We start from the raw sequence: 22,595 nt of genomic DNA, 5'->3' as shown, positions 1-22,595 counted from the left end.
TTGTACTGCGCCGATTTCTCGATTACCTGATTGATGACATGGATATGATCCATCGTAGAATATCCCTTCCTGAAGCCGGCCTGTTCTCTTGGTGGGCTGAAGTCAAGTGTTGCCCTGATTCTATGGAAATTATCTTGGTGAATATTTTATACAATACTGAAAGCAAGCTAATGGGTCTATAATTCTTCAATTCTTTAACGTCTCCTTCCTTATGGGTTAGTATAATGTTGGCGTTATTCCAGCTCTCTGGTACACTTGAAGTCGTGAGGCATTGCGTATAAAGGGCCGCAAGCTTTTCAAGCATGATATCTCCTCCATCTTTGATTAAATCTACTGTTCTTCCATCTTCTCGAGCAGCTTTTCCCGTGGTCATGTCTTTCAAGGTCCTTCTAACTTCATCGCTAGTTATAGAAGGAGCCTCTGTACTCGGTTCATCACTATTTCGAATGAAAGTAGCTTGGGTGTTTTGGGCACTGTACAGGTCAGTATAGAATTCTTCCGCTGCTTTTACTATGTCATCGAAATTCCTGATGTTGCTGAAATTGCTGAAACTACCATGCTTTTCTTTCAGTGCATACATCTTACCTTGTCCTATGCCAAGCTTTCTTCTTACTGATTTAATGCTGCGTCCGTATTTTTCGGCTTCCTCAATCTTTCCCACGTTATAATTTTGAATATCCCTTACTTTCTTCTTGTTTATCAGTTTTGACAATTCAGCGAATTATATCTGATCTCTTAAGTTGGACACTTTCATTTTTCGTCTTTTCTACATTAGGTCCTTTGTTTCTTGGGAGAGCTTACCTACTGGTTGCCTTGGTGCCCTACCGCCCACTTCAATTGCTGCTTCTGAGATCAACCTAGTTACGGTTTCATTCATTACCTCTACGTTGTCTTTATCTTCCTTTTCTAAAGCTGCATATTTGTTTGCGAGCACCAGCCTGAATTTGTCTGACTTTACCCTTACTGCCTCCAGGTTGGCCTGTTTCCTCTTGACTAAGTTCACTCTTTCTCTCTTCAAATTGAGAGAAATCCTAGACCTCACTACCCTATGGTCACTGCACTTAACCTTACCTAACACTTCTACATCCTGCACTATGCTTGGATCGGCAGAGAGTATGAAATCTATTTCATTCCTTGTTTCTCCATTAGGGCTTTTCCAGGTCCACTTCCTGTTGCTGTGCTTCCTGAAGAAGGTATTCATTATTCAGAGCCTATTCCTTTCCACAAATTCTACTAACATCTCTCCTCTTGCATTCCTAGAATCGATGCCGTAGTTGCCAATTGCTTGCTCACCAACCTGTTTTTTTTCCGCACTTTTGCATTGAAGTTGCCCATGACTACAGTATGCTGAGTTTGTACCTTTGTCATTGCTCATTCAACATCTTCTTAAAACTGTTCTATTTCTTGATCATCGTGACTAGAGGTTGGGGTGTAGGCTTGTACTACCTTCATTTTGTACCTCCTATTCAGCTTTATTACGACGACTGCTACCCTCTCATTAATGCTGTAGAATTCATCAATGTTGCCCGCTATGTTGTTATGGACTAGAAATCCTACCCCAGATTTTCTCTTATCTGGAAGACCTCGGTAGCAGAGGACGTGGCTGTTAATCAGCACTGTGTAAGCCTCACCAGTTCTTCTAACCTCACTAAGGTCAATAATATCCCAGGCAATGCCTGATAATTCTTCAAATAGTCCTGCTAAGCTAGCCTCACTCGAGAGGGTGCGCGTGTTGAACGTTGCCAGGCTACTCAACAACAACACAATTACAGTAGTGCATTCACTCGCTTCATGCCTTGATAAGAACGGTCATATTTATCCAATATTTCTAGATCTCAGCAAAGCTTTTGATAGAGTTCCACATGACAAACTAATGCTAAAGCTCAGACGCATTGAACTTCTGGAAATTTTGATCAGGTGATTCGGCGGTATCAGTGTCCGAAGTGCCCATCACTATCGAGCCATTCTAATTTGTCGACCAATATCTGGTGGACCTCTTCTCGGTGCCCTTCACTCGTTAGCCAGTGAGACTTAAACGACTAATTGTAACGGATGCCAGCAAACTTCCACGTTCCTTGAGAAAGTGACCAAATCTGTAACGTAATTTAATATATTACTGCCTATTATTCAGTCCTATAAATACTGTTCGAGTGTTAGAATCACAAAAATAGGTGTATGAGTCGCGTAATATCAGGGAGATAGAAACTTATCAGTTTATCGGCCATAAACTTCTGTCGATATCGTATAAGATAAGTCAAAGACTACACGTAGAATAATTCACTAAGCGAAGAATAATTCAACAGCAGCTCTTGTCACCTGTCACTTGTCACCTGTCACCGCCTATGAGCGCTTCCAGGAGAAAGACAGCGAAATTTATTATTTGAGAAGAGCTCAGAGTTGGTCCTCCAAGAGAATTGTGCAAATCTGAAAGCCTGCCATGTTCACGTGATCCAGGCGTAGCTACAAGACACTGATTGTGGGTAGCAGGTAAATCGTGTACTGTACATGGTACAGTACACGATTTACGGTACATGTTTTCATCGCCCGCCAAATTTAAGTTCTCAAATTTGCGTCGAAAGTCAGAGCTGGTTTCGTAAAAAATGTAACTGGTTAGATATAATCGGTTACCGGGAAAAAGTTATTGAATTGCAGGGAGCGTTACCGAGTAAACAAAGCAATCGTTAAATTACAAAATTACCGAAAGACGTAATTGATTACAAGTATTTAATTACACGTAATTCGTTACGTACAAGTCTGGTGCTAACTCGCTAAGACAGACTTCGTCTTTAAAAACGGGAAACATCGGGCAGAAATTGTAACGTCAAGAAGGTTGTGTTCCGAAGGTAGAGTTCTTGCGTTTATTTATTGGCCAGTTTTCGCTAAGGCGTTCATCTGCTCACCTGAAATCTTTTTTTCACGTATATCGTTATTTTATTGGCAGCATATTTTTAAAGACACCGAATACCAAGTTTTCGCTCAGCTACACAAAACGCTCCGCGAACGTGGTCTCTCCTTCCTCCAGCACATTCTCGCAATGTCTTAAGTTAGCTCTCACAAATGGCGGGATAATGAACCCCACCCTAATGTTATTACGTGTAATTACAGGGCGGTGTCCTGCTGCTCCAAAAACGTGGTGCGGGCTCTTTATTGAGCAATGGAAGCAGCAGTAAAGTATCCCAAAATAACTTCAACAACATTATCGCGCGCACGTTAGAGCACCTCGAGGAAGATAATCCGCGAATGAGAGCACCGTGTCTCGGGCGACTGGGCGTTCTATACGCGTCCGAGCCCTGGACAATCCGATCGATCACCGACGTGGGTCCAGGTGCGAATTAGTGACTTGTTTCATTTCGACCAGTCGCGCTCTCTGCTGGCAATGTCGCGAAGTACAGCGTGAACGCAGTGCTTTTGTATTGCTTCCACTTTGTTCTTTCCAGAGTATTGAGAGTATTGCTGTTGTTATTGCACGTCGGAGCAGAAGAGTTCCCGGCATTTCTACGAGGCGCCAACAGCACCTCACATACATTTAATAACAAAACAAAGACGACAATTTATTTACCGGTCTTTCTTCGAGACTGTGCCACTGTGCTCGATGGTGCGTGTGTCTGCGCGTGTGAAAAGGAGGCATGCTAGTCAGTTGTCACGTGTTGTCTCTTCCCGCCTATTATTTCTTTTGCACTGTTAAGGAATAGAATGTGCACGTGAGTGCGTATGATCGAGTATGCGTATGCTAGAGGTCATTAATTTCCACAGCGGACGTTATTCTCGGTTCTCTCGAATTAAACAAACGCCTCACTTACATAGCCTGGTCATGCCCGGAATATTGGTGTAGCCATATGTTGCACAACAAAGAATCGCTTGGCCTCATCTGTAGCAACTGCCTCGGAAGACTAAAACGACCCCTGGGTTTTCATCATTTTCACACCTAACGCCTTGGTCATTAAGACGGTGGCCAATATCAGTTCCTGCTCCTTCTTTTTTCGTAAAAGTTCTAGGTAATTGGGCATATCAAAATAAATAAATAAAATAAAAGCATAAATAAATATTTAAATAAATACACGCTGTTAGTGTGGGGATAAATGCGTCACCATAATTTTAAAAAATGAAGAACTAGGTACCTTATAAAACACAACTTTTCACAGACGATGATATCATATTGTCACGTGCCTTGTGAGAGAACGGGCGACGCGACGTTTATTGAGAGTAGCGGCTCCTGAAAAGCACGGCGCTGGGGGCTGGCTATCGAGCGGGTGGAGAAGCACGCGCACTTCTTCCTTCTTGTCCGTGCCTGCCTCTTAGCACTGTACCCACTACTGCGGGTGGCATTTCCCCCCTTCCTCGGAAAGAGCATCGGCTCGATGCTCAAGGAGCGGTGTTAGAAAAGGAGGGGGAAACAGCATGGGCAAGGCAGGTGCTCGTGCAAAGGACACAATCACAGCTAGAGGAGAAACAAAAGCACAGCAGCAGGGAAGCGCGACGGGTACAGTCTCAAGAAACAGAGAGGTTGCAAACAGTAGCGTAAGTAGAAAGATGAATAAAAAATAATAATCACGAACGCGCAACATATGGTTTCATGCGCACAACGTGAACTACGTCAGGGCGAGGTTGTTGTCTACGCCGTGTTTGCGCCGCACTGTCTGGTACGACTTCGTAGTTCACGTCACTAATGCGGCGCAGCACTTTGTGTGGGCCAAAATACCGGCTAATCAACTTTTCACAAAGGCCACGGCGGCGAACAGGGGTCCACACCCACACTTGGTCTCCGGGACTGTAGCGCACTTGCCGGTGACGGATGTTATAGCGCCGTGCGTCTGCATGTTGCTGCTCACCGATGTGCAGCCGCGCGAGCTGGCGGGCTTCCTCAGCGCGCTCAGCAAATTCTTCAGCGTCAGTCGTTAGGTGCTCGGTGTCGTGACACGGAAGCATAGCGTCCAGCATCGTCTGTACTTCGCGGCCGTAAACGAGGCGAAACGGTGCGAACCGCGTCGTCTCTTGTACGGCGGTATTATACGCGAAGGTCACGTAAGGCAAGATGCGATCCCATGTTTTGTGCTGGACGTCGATGTACATAGAGATCATATCTGTGATGGTCTTGTTTAATCGCTCCGTAAGTCCATTGGACTGCGGATGGTAAGCAGTCGTCTTTCGATGCCTGGTGTTGCTCAATTGAAAAATTTCGTCCATGAGCTGTGCCGTGAACGCCGTTCCTCTGTCTGTGATTACAGTGGATGGGGCACCATGACGCAGTACAATGTGGCACATGAAGAACTGTGCTACCTCAGAAGCCGTGGCTCGTGGGAGCGCCTCCGTCTCGGCATAGCGGGTTAAATAGTCAGTGGCGACGATCACCCACTTGTTGCCGTTGGTTGACAGGGGAAAAGGCCCAAGGATGTCCAAGCCGACTTGGTCGAATGGCTTATGAGGTGGTTCGATGGGTTGCAATAACCCGGCGGGCTTCAGGGGTGGTGACTTTCGTCGCTGACATTCACGGCAGCCTTTAACATACTGTTTTACGCTTGCCGCAAGCCCGGGCCAGTAATACATCTCGCGCACTCGAGCAAGCGTTCGTGAGGAGCCGAGGTGGCCAGATGTAGGCTCGTCGTGGCAAGCGAAAAGAATATCGTCCCGCAAGTTTTAGGGAACTACTAGAAGGTAGGCTCGGTCATTCGGGCGGGAGTTCTTCTTGTAGAGCAGATTGTCTCGTAGACAGAAGGACGTCAAAACGCGGCGTAAATGGCGTGGTATGGATGTGGGACGGCCCTCGAAGTGGTCGATGAGAGGTCGAATTTCAGCGTCGTCACGCTGCCATTTGACCAAGTCCGACGTAGTAAGGGCGCCCAGGAAGCCGTCGTCGTCCTCTGGCTGTCGACTGACAGATTCGGCGGGAGCACGCGACAACGCGTCGGCGTCTTCGTGCTTGCGGCCAGACTTATAAGCTATGGTGACGTCAAATTCCTGTAGCCGCAAGCTCCATCGTGCCAGTCGGCCTGAAGGGTCGCGTATGTTCGCCAACCAACATAGAGCATGGTGGTCTGTCACCACTTTAAAGGCACGGCCGTAGAGATAAGGGCGAAACTTCGTGATCGCCCAGATGACCGCGAGACACTCTTTTTCTGTGGTAGAGTAGTTCGCCTCGGCACGGGACAGCGAGCGGCTAGCATAAGCTATTACTCTTTCAAGGCCGTCTTGACGTTGGACGAGTACTGCGCCAAGGCCGATGTTACTGGCGTCAGTATGCACCTCGGTGTCAGCCTCTTCGTCAAAATGAGCCAGGACGGGTGCTGACTGCATGCGTTGTCGTAGTTCAGCGAAGGCCGCCTGTTGCTCATGCGTCCAGGCAAATGGCGTGTCATCCCTGGTAAGGCGAGTCAGGGGTTCCGCAATCTTCGAAAAGTTGTCGATGAAGCGGCGATAATACGCACACAAGCCCAGGAAGCGTCGGACGGCCTTCTTGTCGGCAGGAGGAGGAAAAGCTGCTACAGCGGCAAGTTTGTCGGGATCGGGTCGAACTCCTTTGGCGCTGACGACGTGTCCGAGAAACTTGAGCTCTTCATAACCGAAGTGACACTTTTCTGGTTTAAGCGTGAGATTAGCCGATCGGAGCGCTTCTAGCACATGCCGCAGGCGATGAAGATGTTGCTCAAATGTTTCAGAAAAGACAACTACGTCGTCAAGATACACAAGGCAAGTCTGCCACTTCAATCCAGCGAGGACAGTATCCATCATTCGCTGGAAGGTTGCTGGGGCAGAACACAAACCGAAAGGGAGCACTCGAAATTCGTAAAGGCCGTCGGGAGTCACAAAGGCAGTTTTCTCGCGGTCTCGTTCGTCGACCTCGATCTGCCAGTATCCACTTTTCAAATCGAGTGACGAAAAGTACTGGGCACGCCGCAGTCGATCTAACGAGTCGTCGATACGTGGCAGTGGGTACACGTCCTTTTTAGTTACGTTGTTGAGCTTCCGGTAGTCGACGCAAAAGCGTAGCGTTCCATCTTTCTTTTTAACAAGAACGACCGGGGACGACCATGAGCTGTTAGAAGGTTCGATCACGCCGTCTTCAAGCATCTCTTGTACTTGCGTACGAATCGCTTCACGTTCCTTTGCCGACACGCGGTAGGGCTGCTGGCGTATCGGGCGTGCGTCGTCGCATGTGATGATCCTGTGCCTTGTAACTGAAGTCTGGCGTACCTTAGACGAGCTTGCGAAGCATGCCCTGAAATCAAGCAAGAGCTCGTGCAGTGCCGCCTGTTTGTCTGGAGATAACTCTGAATTAATGTCGACGTTGCCCAGTGACTTGTCAGCCATCCTCACTGGTTCAGGGGTAAAACATTCAGCAACGTGCTCTATTTCCTCGGCAAACGCTATCGAAGTACCGCGGAACAGGTGTCGATGCTCGTTACTGAAGTTGGTGACAAGCAACTGAGAACGGCCATCACTAAGCTGTAGCACACTTCTAGCAGGTCATATAACCCAATGCTTGCTTTCACAAAAGATTTCACTTAATAATGATTTGGGTTAAAGTACGCGAAACCCTCTGTTTGTCATGCTGAGTCGAATATATGTTTTCTGTTTGAATTCAGTCAATCATTAGGTAGTGTAGCCGTTTCTATTTCGTTTGTACAATGCCATTCGACACATGACAATACGTATTCTTGTGATTCTCAATTTGCTTCGTTTTTGGCTTAACCGATGCTTTTTCGTTATAATTCTCTCTCTGGGCAGTCGGCCATGCTGCTCTCGTTCAGGCTATGGATGCTACATGGGAACTTGCCTGAGTTTTCCGAGATGGACAACCCAGCTTCGTTCTCCAGGGTGTTTTCGACGAGGTGAGAACACTGTGATTCCAAGCATAGAGATGGCAGATTTTACAGCAACCTGCGTTAATTATGTTGCGCTAGAGTTAACTACATAATGAAATGAAATGATTCATCGCAAGGGGTAACGATGAAAGTGTTACCTAAATTAAAGAACGGTACAAAAGAAGCAGGCCATGGTTTGGCACCAGCGCCAGAAATAATATCAGAAGCAAATAGAGATACTTCAAAAGTAACAGATTATATTTGTTATTATTTTTTGGATTGGCCTTTCTTTACGGTTAAATTTAGCAGAGAAGACGGCGGTTGACTCACCAAGTTACATAAGGCAAGAACGATACGAAATTGGTGACACCAGTTTGCCTGTAATAAAACGAATTAACTTTGGTATAAATGGGTTGGTTTTTGCAGGTTTTAATAGTTGCAGCGAAATAGGAACATACGATATATATGCGTTGCTGTTCAAAAAAGTCCATTTTTTCAAAGCTGACTTTACAAATACTAAACGAAAAAAAAAGACAAGTGCTGAAACATTACAATTTATTTGTAATGCAACATTTTTTCACGTTATAATATTATACTACATGAGTATAAACTGTGCTTAGGACCAACCAATCAGATTGAAGGTACTCTTTGGTGAAGTACGAACGTTGTAAAGAGTGACAAACCGCATTCACAAAGAGCTCGTAGGTTAGTATTGGTCGTAAGAGCAAGTGTGTGTGTTCTTACGATAACTCAGTGTCCACTCAGTGTGTGCAAATTTTATGTTGCAAGAGATAGAAATAAAGTCGATCAATCAATCAATCAAGTGCCAGCCAATCCTGATGCTAGACACATTATTAGCGAATGTGGTCGGCCAATGTCGAACAGTACTTATGAATTATAAGCTTTATGGATTCAGCCAGAGGTTCAATATGGGAAAAGCAGTTGTTTCCAGCGAAAGGTATAAGCATTCCCTTTGTTAACAGTGACGAACGGAGACAAAAATGTGGTTGATCCCTCTTATATAGGAATCGGTATAGAACACGAAAGTGAAACGTGTCTTCACAGAAGTAGTGTAATGTTTATTGCACATTGATATATAATGTCTATTGGTGTTTTGTGGCTAAAGCGCCCTTAGGCGTTGATGCACCCACGCTGACGCCTGGTGGCACGTCTCCTCCATCACGACTACCAACGTCGATGACCATGAGCAACCGTCGTGCATATGGAAGCTGCACTACGCTGCACACGCTAGCACAACGCGAAAGACGAAGCACGTAACTGACACACTAATACAACGCGCAAGACAAAGCACGTAACTGAATCGTCACCGAGTCAAATCAGCGCGTACAGCGCGTCGTAATTGCAGCCTCCGCGATCAACTTCAGAAACATTTTCAGAGCTAATTGCGGAGGCCACGCTCCGCTGTGCTGAGTACGGTGAACGCCGCCACCTAGGTGGCGTTGGTAGTGCTTCTTGATGCCAGCGTCCCTTCGAATGCTGGCATCGAGGCGTCGTAGTGCTGAGACCACCGAAGCGTTCACTGTCGGTGCGCGTTAGTGTCATAATGCAGTACTTCTCTTTTCTGCTCGTAGGCGGCGGCACCGCCCCGAGCAAGAGCGCGGGTACACGGAGGAGTGTTAGATATATAAGGCGCGTCTGTGTAGCTCTCTGCAAATGCGTTTGTGGCGCAATGGGTTAAACGCTCGGCGATCTATCGTCGCGGACCGAGAGGTCGTGGGTTCGATTTCCAAATTTTCCATGTTTGTGGAACTTTTTCTTCTGGTTTCTTTCTTTGTATTATGTTCTATGACGTATTTCCGTGACGGAAATACGTCAGTGAAGTCTTGGTGGACCCCGGCATAAAACACTTTCGTGTTAAAAAAGAAGCTCTTCAAGGATTGAGAAAGAGTGACTTAATTTGCGTTTCTATTTGGTTAACTTATGGTAACACAAGGTTCCAGAGAAGTAAGTCACTGCACGTTGTTTCCACGGCGAGCCTAGGCCCATCCCTTCTCGTGATTACTTGTCATATAACACTAGACAGACAGCAAAACAGAACAACCCCGACAACGAAGAATTATGCATATCACCGCGAAAAGCCGAAGTTGTGTCACACAACATTTCTTTTACTCCTTCTCTTTTTCCCCAATGGCAGGTTACTGACGTACAGCTACCTGTGCGCCTTCAACGCCTGGCTTGTCATCTGCCCGTGCACGTTGTCGTACGATTGGCAGATGGGCAGCATCCCCCTTGTGGAGTCACCATATGACCCTAGGAACCTGGCAACCATGGCACTGCTGGCAACGCTGGTAGCACTCGCCTGGCGGTCGTTAGTCGCTCCACACATGAGAAGAGTGAGTTACTTTCTTCCGTTCTGTGTAATAATGACCGTGTATTACCTCAGCCTGCCAGGGAGACGCGTCTTTGATTTGCGTCACGTCTCTATCGCCTGTGCGGCTATGCATGCGAAGGCGTAGGCTAAAGAGAAAGCGAAAGCTTGTTCATTTCTCTACGTCGATTCCTTACTTTGCGCGTCAGTAGATACACGATGTCGGAGTTCCTTCGTCGGATGACTGTGCTTCTTTTTATCTATGCAGAGTTTTTGTAAAAACGCTGTAAGTGCAGCGAACTTGGCGGTTATGCATAAGATTTCCTAGGTGAGGTTGGCAAACTTTGCCTCTAATAACGCGAATTTCTGAAGGCTACTTAATGAAAATCATTAGCCTTTTATTAGCGCCTTCGAAACAGTTGTTCAAGTGGCAAATTTGGAGGCACACACATTTTAATGCACTGTCTTTTTTTTAGGAATCTTGAAATTCTTACATAATTCGAGATATTCATATGCGAACTTCAACGGCAAATCCAGGTAATACTGTTACTGAGCGTACCAGGAGCGCAGTTTAGACGGCCCACATCGAAAGAAAACGCCTCGTTACGATATGTGCTGCACAGTTTTAAACATACCATCTCGGCCAGTGATGACAGGTTAATCAATCGCTTTATTTTAGCTTTCTTACATAAGAAACTGAGGTTGGCGAGAGAAAAGGCAGTTCAAACGACTGCTGGACAAGTCTCACCAATCCTTAAAAAGGAAGCTAAAACGACAAAGATATGCTATATATAAAGTTCATAAAATAGAAGCACGTAGGAAAAACATATAAGTCCTGTTATATGTTTTCCCTATATATATATATATATATATATATATATATATATATATATATATATATATCGCAAGTGGTGGAGAGTGCTCTCGATCCCTTGGTCCTCTACGACTTCGAGTTTCCCTGGAGCTTCGTTCCGGTCGCCGCTTACCCCGCACCTCCACCACTTGCGAGACAGCTGTTCAACCTCGATGGTTCATTATGCAGGCCGCGCGCTGAAACGAATGACGCTGGCCATGATGATGAGTATATACAGATGAAGAAGATGAAGGGGTAATATAATGCTCACTATATATATATATATATATATATACATCCAAGTGGGCGATATCAACACATTGATATAGCTCCCTTTGCTCGGCAAGCATGTGCGGACATGTACCGTGCCTGGATATCAAATATCCTCAAATATCATTAAAATATCGCCCCACACTTTTTTTTCGTGGCGTTTCCATATGACGTAGCAGTGACAGTGCTCGGGTTGAATATTTTACTACGATTCAGCTTTGAATTTCGATGAGAATATCTCCAACTGGGTGCGTAAAAATATGACGGCCTTCAATCTGCCGGAAATCAATAAAGTTCTTCTTCTCTCCTAATTTGCCATTTAAGCAACCGCCCCCGAGGGATCTTTAAAACAAGTAATAAATGAATTTTTCGTCAATAAGTCTACTGAAGCTGAAGTTATAAGCGGCAACGAATGTCACTCTCACCTAGGAACTTATTTGCAAGGACGCCACGTTCACCTGTTATAGTTTTTTCATCAAAAATCTATATAGCCTAAAAAGTGTCCTGTATATTTCGGCGCCTACTTATGGGTGCAACCAAGCTGCATCAATAGCAGCACAATAGCTTTGCGCTCTGCTTGAAGTTCCCGTTTAATGATGGCCAACTGTGACAGACAGCGCGCGTTATATCACTTCGCCGCGCCCCGATAGACGGGTCGGAGGCGTCGGTACGAATGAGTGGGTGCGCAGACTATATGGGTGCGTCGAACGATGCGGCACTTATCTAGTGTTGTCCAAGGGATGGTTCTGCACTAGAAATTCGCCTACTGGAGGTATAGGGATTGTTCATCGGTTGGCACGTTTGTAATGACCAGTCGTGACAACGTTGACGAACGTAATTACTTTGACGAACGTAATGACCAATTAATTGACCAACGTAATGACCAGTCGTGACAATACATACAAGCGCATGTGCTATCTTATCGATACGCAGACGCTGTTCGTGAGTTGCGGTGCAAGCGAGGTTACTTCCAGCACGTTCCAAGAGGGCCTGCTTTTCGTTTGTTCCACCCAGCCACACTGGGTGGAACAGTCCCCTTAACTTCTGTGTATTGTCCAAATTGATATGTTGAAAAATCCACAGGGTGTATTATGTTATCCTTATAAGATGACTTGAAGGCGAAAGCCCAAGTGCCGATGCATTAAAGACGGACACATGATGGATCCCCCTCAATTCACTCAGCCTTCTTCGCATGGAGCGAACTTTCGCGGCGAAATTTGCCCGGCAGGAATTGACGCGGCGGTACGAAGCCAATGGTTCGCTGGCATCGCATACATAGAGCGAAGAAGAGGCGGATGCCGCCGCGCGCTCGCCACGTATCTGTCAGTGTTGCCAGGGTCTTTGAATGCGTTTTTGGAAAACAAAATAAATAGTAAATATGCTTTTTATTAATTGTGTTGTTTGTTGTTAATGGCTATGGAACTTGGAAATACGTTTCATAGAGGTGCTTAAAAATATTGCCACACATTTAAGTGAGCTGCAAGGATTTTAGCGGGCTCGCTTTCCGTCGTCTGGCTACGTTGAGCGGTAGCCCCCTGCGCAGCGCGGACATTGGAGTAGGTATTGTTAGAGTGACCTAGGATACTCCCAGTATTCTAGACCACTCTAGTATTGTGGTTCCCCCAACAGCGATGAGTTCTCCTTTTTTTTATAAAAACATGTTGTGGTCATACATGTTTACCTCCGTTTCAGTTCAAAAACATATATGACCACAACATGTTTTTATTAAAAAAGGAGAACATGTTTACCTCCGTTTCAGTTCCCACGAAACACCAAATATCATCATCATCATCCGTTTCAGTTCCTGCTTTAAAGCCTCCTTCAAAAACAAGTGTTTAGTACTGCAGCCGGTGAGGATATAATTATCAAAATCTGGTGTGAAATGGGCCTGTCAGCGGCTCTCGTTCTCGATTCCCCAGGCGTTCCGTGAGCCGTCTGGGCCCACACAGGTGCAAACAGTCAGAAGACCAGGCGTGGTCGGCTTCTTACTGTAATCTGCCGTCCCTGTTTTCCCTCAAGGCCCTCGAGCAGAAGGGACGTTCGCCGGCTCCCAACGAGCAGCCGGAAGTCGGAGAGACATAGATCGTCGCGACGCTTCGTGAGCGTGCGAGGCGATCTCGCCACTTCCGGCGGCGATTTTTGCCGGCCGGAGTTTTTCTGATCGGACCGGGTCGCCGGCGGGAGCCAAATTTTTTGAAGCTGAGGGTTGAGCGTCCGCCGCTAGGCGAATTTCGGCGCTTTGATGCTGTTTTCCCGCTCCATGTATCCCTGCCTTTAGTCATCCCTCTTAATTCTATGACTCATCCTCTTAAATCATTTGCTCATCCCCCTTAATTCGCTTAGTGTATTTCGCTTAGTCATCCCTTTTAATGCCAAAAGCCGAGGGTTTGACTCCCACCCAAGCTCGTGGGTTTTAATGGCTTAATTAATTAGATCCTAAATAACTTCACCTTAATTAACACCAAAGGTCGTGGGTTGGACTCCCACCTAAGGTTCGTCCAAGGTCGACTGACTCATGATATGATATGATATTATAAAGGGCTTTCGCCTTTATAAAAATAAACTGGCAGGAACCATGCTTGGAAACAACGCGTAATTATTCATTGGTATGCGGCTGCTATAGCGGCATCTGCCTAACTGCCCCAAAACAGTGCTCCGAGTTGCTGCGCTCCACTTGGCAGGAACTATGCTTGCCGGGCCTTGTGGTGAAGCATGGTAATAAATAAGATCATGGGCTGCAGGGGCCACAGCGCGAAAACGCTTATACAGAAGCGACGCGCCTCCCTTGCCAGGTGATACCTGGTTGGGCGGAGCCCTTGTGGAAGCAGGCCTGCAAATTGCTTTTACAAATTAACAGTGCTTAAAGTGTAACAGGCCAATGGGCCTAGAAAGCGAGAAGGAATGCGACTGGATAAAACCGAACAGCAGCTAGAGCACAGAAGGGCAGAAACCAATTTCAACGAGCCCATCAAATTGGGCATGGTTGGGAAAAAAAATTTATAGAATTGTCATTGTTTGGAGCACCACCCTCAAAGACATAAGAAAAGAAAGCAATACCAACGTATTAAGGGCTGAGATAGACGGACAAACCGAAAGTTATGCGACTACACCAGCTTTTCCTTCTTAATTGCAAAGAAAGTGATTTTTTTTAATATTGCTGCAGAAGAAGATGCGTGGTGCGGTTTTATTTTGCGGCAACAGCGTTTATCAGATTGTATGTTTTGATAACTTACGCAAGCCATTAATAACGGCTGCAGAACAAGAGCCTCAGATTCCCAGTCGATGGTATATTGCACGGGTGAAACTCATCCTACCGATACGAAGGTCCTAATCTCATCACATTATATACGGTAGTCTTTCTACCCTCTTTAGCATTCACTCTCTGGAAGTGGTAGACCACAAAATCTTTGTGGTTCTAATGTTGCGTCTGAAGTTACTGAAATCTTGGAGCAGTAAAGTTGCATTTTTCATAATATATCAAGCCCTGTACATCGACTGGATTGAGCTGATACAGAAAAAAAGTGCACCCAACCATAAATCGACAATGTTTTCATAGTTAACGCTTGCCATTAGCCAAGAACCGCCTGAAACCAATTTTTTCAGCTATACTGAGACCGGCTAGTAATGGGCCGGGTTATCGCTTCGTCAGGTATGGTGAAGTGTGAGCGCGTGGACGACGGCTAATTACGATCTCTTCGGCCCCGTGAACCGCTCCGAGAAGTTGGACGCTGATTAGACGAAGCCCTGCCCTGTACTGCAGAGTTCGTGGCTCCCGTGTCACGCAGAGCAGGTCGGAGCCGTAATATGAGTGTTCTCATAATGCATTCGGGGCAGTGGCTGTCTCGCGCAAGAGCTTAACGGCCATCCCAGGTATTGGTCTACCTCGCGGGTCACCGTAGCTAAACTAATCCGAGAACCATGTTCTGTTTATTTAATGTTGCAACCTAACGCTCACAGAGGCTCTCTCGTGTACGTTCAGGGAAACGTCACTTCCGGTTTGTCAAGTTGATCGCGGACGGCGTCGAGCATCGCAAACTGTGTAGAAACCGAGGGCACACAAGGTACCAGACTAGCACTGAACATGCAAAAGTTCTTGACAGAATGTGTAAGCGCGACTGAACGAGGACACAGAGAGTTTCGTTCTTCGTCCTCGTTCAGTCGCGCTTACACATGCATTCTATCATGGATTCTAGCCAACTAGCCCGCCAACGTGTTTTATGCAAACGTTACTTGACCAGTGAATGCAAACTGTATGTACACGAGTTAACGAGAAGGGGAACTAAGGAGCCCGGTTGTCTTAGCCGCAACCATATCAGGTCCACAAATAATGAAGCCAAGGAAAGCATAGGAATATCGTTTGTAATTTGCAATTGAAGTTTGAAATGATAAGCCAATGGGAAATCGAAGTAGACGGAAATACAGCTTGCCGTCGGTGGGAGCCGAGCCCAATGTTATTTTTTCATTCACTTTCATTTGCCTTTGACTTATCGTTTCTGCACTCAAAATTAAAACTACAAACGATTTCCACTAGACTCAAGCGCCTCTGCATTGAACGCCTCGATCACGAAATGACCTGTATAACGAAGGAATAATTCTGTCCCTGTTCTATTGTGAGCTGGGTGGTGCGCGACCTTTAGAACGAAGTGACCTATATAACGAATGATTTCGGAGGACCCAAGCACTGCGGTATAGCGGCATTCGACTGTATACTTTCCACGGCTTCGTTATCTGTTGGCTTCTTGTGGTTGTGGCTAACGAAAGTCGGGCCCATCAGTCCCCCTCTCATTCATTGCGTAGCGAAAGTCCCGAATTCGCCTGGGTTGACGCCTTCAGGTAGCATGCAAGGGTTTCTTGGTCAGCAGACTGCTCCTTTTAGTTCACGCACTGCGTGACGCCTTCGGTCAAAAGGGTTTCACATCCTCCACCTCGACCTTGAGCGGAACTCGATGGCGCTCCCAGGGCTACTTCTTTTACGCATCAGCACCCATGAATGTGCACGTGGGAAGATCTGTCGCCGTAGCACAATTGGTAGTGTAACGCACGCGTAATGCGCAGGTTTTGGGTTCAGCTCCCACTGGCAGCAAGCTGTTTCTTTTTGTCCTCTTTAATTTCCCTTTCCCTTACCATTTCTACACTTCAATTAAAAACAATAAAATATTTCCTCTATGCGTTTTTTGGCTTTGTTATACCTGTTGGCATCATATGTGCACGGGTCACATTCATGACAAGAGGTGATAAAAAATGTAAACGCGGAAAAAATACTCACCGACGATTACGATACTCCCTAATGTGAAATTTGAGGGCAGTCTATACGTGTTTTCATTTGGCGTTATATTGACTGGCGCGAACAATCCGTCTCGTGCGGCACGTTGCAAACGGAGCGAAGTGGGGCGCGACTGCCTAGCTAATCGGGAGATCGCGAGGGGCAGCGCGTGGTTAACGCGTGGGCACGATTTACTGCAGCCGCCGCAGACAGACCTCCGCCTATGCAGCGCTTTGTTTCCATATGTCTGACGCGCGCTACTCTGGCGCCGACAATATTAGTCACATTAGCGTGGGTTATGAGCATTTTAAACTTTACAAGATGTACACTGAATGTGTATTAGACTAATTTGCCGTTTAATACGTTTCGCGTTATACCACGAGGGGACGCTCGCCCTCCTCTTTTTTTTTCTCTGGATCGGATTAGCGCGGCTCGCTACGTACTTGCGCTGGCATTTACGAGCACAGATCAGTGTGCGCTTGGTTTTCGCCACTAGGCTTTCAACAGACCACTTGTTGCTCCTTCTCTTTCCTCTGTATGGAATTGGTGCGGCTCGCTACTTGTTTGCGCTATTATTTCCGAGTACAGATTGGTGTGCGCCTGGTTTTCACATTGGGCTTTCAACAGATCTCTCGTTGCTCGCGCTAAAGTAAGGCTCCGAGACGAATCAGCGTTGGCTAGCGCAGAAGTGGTTTGCCACGCGCTTACCGTGTAAGCACTCACGAATGCCGGAAAGCATTCATACAAGGGTCAGAAAACAACGCTTTATTTTCTTTTCCTTTGCGATGCACCTTCATACTGACTCGCGCCGAGCGATGGCTTCTAACAACCACAGGGAAAAGTCTGTGTACTGGGTAGCCCTAGCGATCCGTGGCTTCTAACGAGCACACGAAAGGGTCTTTGCAGCGTACGTGGCCGTTAGTTGACTACCACCACATCAATGCCAGGAAGGACTCCAGAAGTGGTGCAGTTACCCTGTAACCACCGCTGACGATGTGGTGTTTCACTTTTTGACAATAATTTTTTTCCGTTTGAACGCCAGTCACGGGGTCCACAAACTTCACGCTGTGGTTCACTGTCTCCCAGTGCAGATTGAGGCTCACCTCGTTAGCAGCCACTAAATTTGAAATACAGTTCTATGCGGCCCATTCGTCACTGCGAATAATAGCCCCCGGTGGAACATTGGCTGCAATAATGACTGCGTTTCGTCGGTCGACATTAAAAAGTCGCAGTAATCCTGTGGTAGTGCACACCATGCCGAGGACCCATGGGGCACGATCTTTTAACATCGCCGTAATTTTGGCGGCTCGGTGGAACGTCGTCGCCCTTCATCAGGCGGCCTAGATTTTACTTTCGCTTGCCGCGAAGAACGCGCTCGTCAATTTGCACTATCTTCCCAGGGCCCACGAGTGGAGGTCGCGCGACGCCAGCAGCTCGCGTCCATCACCACGTCACAGGCCTAGTGCTTCCAGTCGGCGATGGCGTGCTTCGATAAAGGAAGCAAGTCACTGGTCATCTCCTTCAACAGCCACACGTCTACGCTATTGCTGACGCAGTACGTGAGCCAAATCACTTGCCGCCTAACGAAGTGGACGTTCGGACGGCCGAGGCGGTCCGTGTTGGCGAAGCAACTTCTTTCGCCTCTCTGCCCGTACAGTGCAGCAGTACCGCGTAACTGCAAAAACTACTTTCGGCACCTGTTGCACCGGAAGGCAGCCTGGCGTCCATTCTGAGTCTTGCCATACAATGTGGCCACTACAATGGGACCAACCAACCACAGGTTGGGTGGTCCGGTTGGAACCCTAGGTGCTTGCAGGTGCCCCAGTACTCCGATGACACCGCGGGACCTGGCCTGGCGCTGGGACACGGTGGACGCACAGCGCTTGAAGCCGGAGAGAGCCGAAGCGATCACACGAACTTTTCCTCCGTAGTTGATGTTGATGTTGACACGAACAATAGTCGATGTTTCACGTGCGAAAGATTCAGAGAGTGGTACCACGGGTGGTTCCAATTCCTGTTAGGAGGAAAGGAGCACGGAGCTGTCACGGCGCCGCAGCTGACAAAGGGCGTGCGCACACGTGGCTGCAGGACGCATGCAAATGAGTAGAGCGGGAGCGGAAGCTTGGCGTTAGGAGAGGAGTGCAGAGAGCTTACAGTGCTGAATGCTGGCCGGAGAATAGCGTTCGACGAAAGGGGCGCCTGAGTTAGGGCCGCTTATCGAGTTCTAGCACCGAGCAATTTGCGCCGGACACGCTCGCTTGGCGCGACCGGAAAACGTAGCGCTTCGTTGAGCTGCAGCGCTCGTCGGCTGGAGGAGGGCGTGCACGATAGCGGCCATCTCGCTGAGCGGGGTCGATGAGGGGGCGGCAGGTGATCAGCCACAGTGATGAAAGGTTTCATGAAATATTTGCAATGGTCTTTCTTTAGAGGGAAACTCGAAGGCCTACAATCTAAACAATGTTCATGAGTCGCAAAAGTGCACGTGTACAGCTACAAATATACTCGACGATCACAAGGTAGGTATCAAGGACTGCAGTGCCTGTTTGAAGGCTACCTGCAAACACAGGGACGTCATACATCAAAGCAATTTTTTATGATGACCACCTTTATGCCGGTATAACTAAATCTATCGTCAAAATGTCAGAATAGGTATTTAGTAGATTTAGTGACGTATCACAGCTTGGACATTTCTCTCTCGAAAAAATGTGCTATGAAATTGCGTTGTGATTTCCGGTCTTAAGTGGAAGGCCATGCAGTGCATTTTTTTGCACTTTTGGTCCCGGATAACCTGAAACTTGTGATCGTATCAGTACTGCTGCTGAATGGAAAATATGTGAGCGCTGTTCCGCTTCAGTTACACAAATTCGATGTGTGCCAGGCGTAATTAACCTCTCCTGAATATCAATATGCGTAGGTAAAATCTGCACACATGCAGTCATGCATGCAAAGTTCGTTCTTTAATTTCTTTACCTGAAGATGTCGAATCTCCGCGGCGCTAGGTTCTTTTATTTTTTTCTTAATGACTTAAAAGTTACAGAATATGGAGTATATCTGGCGTAAATGTGTCATTTCTGTAGCGTAACGTAAACTCCAGCTCGGCGTTCTACATCTCACTCGAACTGCGCTTTCACGCCATTCTTCTTTATATGCAAGCGCATGCAACAAAAGGTGCAGTGCGAGCATTCTACCCGTGTCTCTGGTTTTCCTTTCATCAAGGACGATTGCCGGAGAATTGCCGAGAAAGACGGCTGCATAGCTGAAGAAGTCTGCGGTGAACCCTGCCCTGGTCGCCTGTTGCCCCTGCTGCTCGCCGTGCTGCCTTTTCTGCCGGCGTCGAACCTGTTCGTATCCGTTGGCTTCGTGGTTGCAGAGCGGGTGCTTTACATCCCCAGGTACGGTTCTGACTTAGGACGACTGAAAGTTGGGCTGCTTGGTAGAGATTCATGCTAGAGGGAAACGTACAATACAAGTGGAGAACTAATAACTGAGAGGCCGCACAGTGGATGATAAAAATGTTGACACAATACTAATCTGCGCATGCTCAGGAGAAGCAGCGCCAACCGTCATTCAGGGACACGCGTGGGCCATACTGAAACATAAGAGTGTAGGCATTATATTTCATGTTTATGCCTTGTAAGGCTTATACAAATATATGCCTTACTCATCACGGATATTATGGAATGCGAAAGTAAACACACACACACACACACACACACACACACACACACACACACACACACACACACACACACGCACACGCACACGCACACGCACACACACACACACACACACACACACACACACACACACACACACATCGCTTCTGCCCGCTAAATGGGGTTTTGCCTCAGTGTGGGTCAGTGTGAGGCAAAGTACGCTTTACAGTCCCTCTTGGGCTTTTCGTTGTTGCGGGTATGTGCGGAAATATAAAGCACTGTAAATGCATATGGGTGAAGAAAATTGAGAAAAGTGTATGTGAGGAACCAACATTACCTATTAAAAGCAGCAATGTTTGTTGCCTTTTGATCCACAAAAAAGGGGAAAAAGAAGGACACAATACAAAACAGTTTCCACCTTTCAACTTCCATGCAGCTCCCTGCCTTAATTAGCACTCGGGATACAGGGTGAGTTGCGATTGGAACGCTAGCCGGACTCAATGTTCTGCGAGATTATCCTGCTGTTCTTTCTGCTAGCTTCTGTTATATCGCGTGCCCAAACCGGGTTAGGCAGATCTGGGGCCTGAAACCAATGTACTCCCTTGACTCGCCTCTTTATTGTCTCTTTTATTCACCGTACTTCTCATTCGAAAGTTCCGAAAAATCTCCCTCCCAGTACCGGATATTATAAAAAATATGAAGTGCTTTAACCTGACGACGGCCCGGTCGACAGTTCTGAGTTTTCTTCGCTATCATTGCTTTGCGTTCTATAATTCTGTGGTCGGGGTGCGCCCTTTTCTCGCAAGTTTTTCCGTTACAATCTTGCATTTTGACAATTTCGTATGTTTTTCATTACGGAATAAAAAATAACAATGTAAAGACACATTGAAACAGCAGATATTAGCACGTTTGGTTCTGTGCAGTCGTACTGTGGCCATGTATTATTTTGCATGCGGTAGCTTGTGTGGCTATATTCAGGTGTTTGAGATAAGAGAGAGAGGGGGGAGGGGGGACGGAGGCAAGGAATTTCTTAGTTTTGACTTTTTTTCCGAGGAAGCTTGCAAAGCATAACAATGGTAAAAATAAAATTAAACTAAAGAATATAGAAATTTGCCTCTAGAGCAACTTGCTGTTTAATTTTGCAATTGTGTTGATGCGTGTTTTTAAATGGTTAGTGCAACGTTTTATTTACACTGTTGTGTATCAGTGCCTAACTTGAGTGTAAAACGAAAGTTTTATAGGAAATGTTTTACAGCGTACAAAGACTGAGTCTTACGGACGAAATCATTAGAGCGATCGTTCTAAAAGTCAATAAGAAATTATCCTAAACATCTTGAGACAAACGCCCCATTCTCTCTACTGAGACTTATGTTATAGAAAACAAACTGCTACGGTCAGTAATAGAAAGCCGCGGCATTATTTCGGTTCTTTATTTGAAGGAAAACAGTACCCCTTATCATGTTCTAACTTATTTCGTCGCTCTTACTGTCGGACCGAATAACTATGGAAATTTAGGAACTAGGAAGTAGAAGCACTACAAGAAAGCCACTTAAAACTGTTAGGCATGTGAAATCTGTTTATTATACTCGTATCATAGTTACTTTCGAGCGCTAACGGTGCCCCTGTTTATGTTTCGTATTTGACCCGCCGTGGCTGCTTAGTGGCTATGGTATTGGGCTGCTAAGCACGAGGTCACGGGATCAAATCACAGCCACGGCGGCCACGTTTCGATGGGCGTGAAATGCGAAAACACCCGTGTACTTAGATTTAGGTGCAGGTAACAAAAACCCAGGTGGCCCAAATTATTCTGGAGTCCCCCACAACGGCCTGCCTCATAATCAGATCGCGGTTTTGACACGTAAAACCCCATAATTAAATTAATATTGCCTTTCAATATTGTGCATGGCCGCGTCAGTATATCGGCGAGTTATCGTTGCAGAATTGTGGAACTGATTATGTGCAGTTTCGCAACAAGTCAGAGACAAATGCCTGTCTATGAAAGCCGTTATTTGGTTAGAAAAGAGAAACGCAGAGGAACTTTCATATTCGTCGTTCGGTCTGTCGGGACTCCCGAGGCATAGGCTCTCATTCATATTGCTGCCTTATTCCAGGAGCTTCATCGTCTAGTTTTCTGTCCGGGAGAATCTATGGTTGGTCGGTGACGCATAGCAGCGTGGCTGGAAGGATGAGGACTGACGGCGCTGAGGTGACAGGGAGCGAGCGGAACGAGTGTCACCTACAGGAACCTCCGAAGGAGACATACGGCGGGGGGGCGAGGATCGGCGTATTGGGGAGAAGAGGGGGTAAAAGTAGCTCCAGTAAGGAGGCCTCCAGGAGGTGCGGAGGTCCAGGAGGTACAGTGTAGAACTACGGGGCGAATTCACGTGGCAACGGAAGCAGATTGACTTGACGTCAGGAATTCTCC

General features: G+C 46.8%; 1 protein-coding gene across 1 annotated transcript in view; it reads left to right on the top strand.

Annotated features, from left to right (window-relative positions):
* Window positions 1-22,297, top strand: part of LOC125941258 (protein O-mannosyl-transferase TMTC1-like) — a 29,174-nt gene extending 6,877 nt beyond the window's left edge. The window contains exons 2-5 of the mRNA XM_049658228.1: window positions 7,723-7,826; window positions 9,955-10,153; window positions 19,731-19,906; window positions 22,282-22,297. Coding sequence (XP_049514185.1) covers window positions 7,729-7,826; window positions 9,955-10,153; window positions 19,731-19,906; window positions 22,282-22,297 — 489 coding nt within the window. The 5' untranslated portion in view covers window positions 7,723-7,728. The remainder of the gene's footprint in view (window positions 1-7,722; window positions 7,827-9,954; window positions 10,154-19,730; window positions 19,907-22,281) is intronic.
* The last annotated feature ends 298 nt before the right edge of the window (window positions 22,298-22,595 follow it).

The sequence above is a fragment of the Dermacentor silvarum genome, chromosome 11 (assembly GCF_013339745.2).
Source record: "Dermacentor silvarum isolate Dsil-2018 chromosome 11, BIME_Dsil_1.4, whole genome shotgun sequence".
NCBI lineage: Eukaryota > Metazoa > Arthropoda > Arachnida > Ixodida > Ixodidae > Dermacentor > Dermacentor silvarum.
Note: the sequence above shows the minus strand (reverse complement) of the source record. Positions and strands in the feature narration are given on the sequence as shown.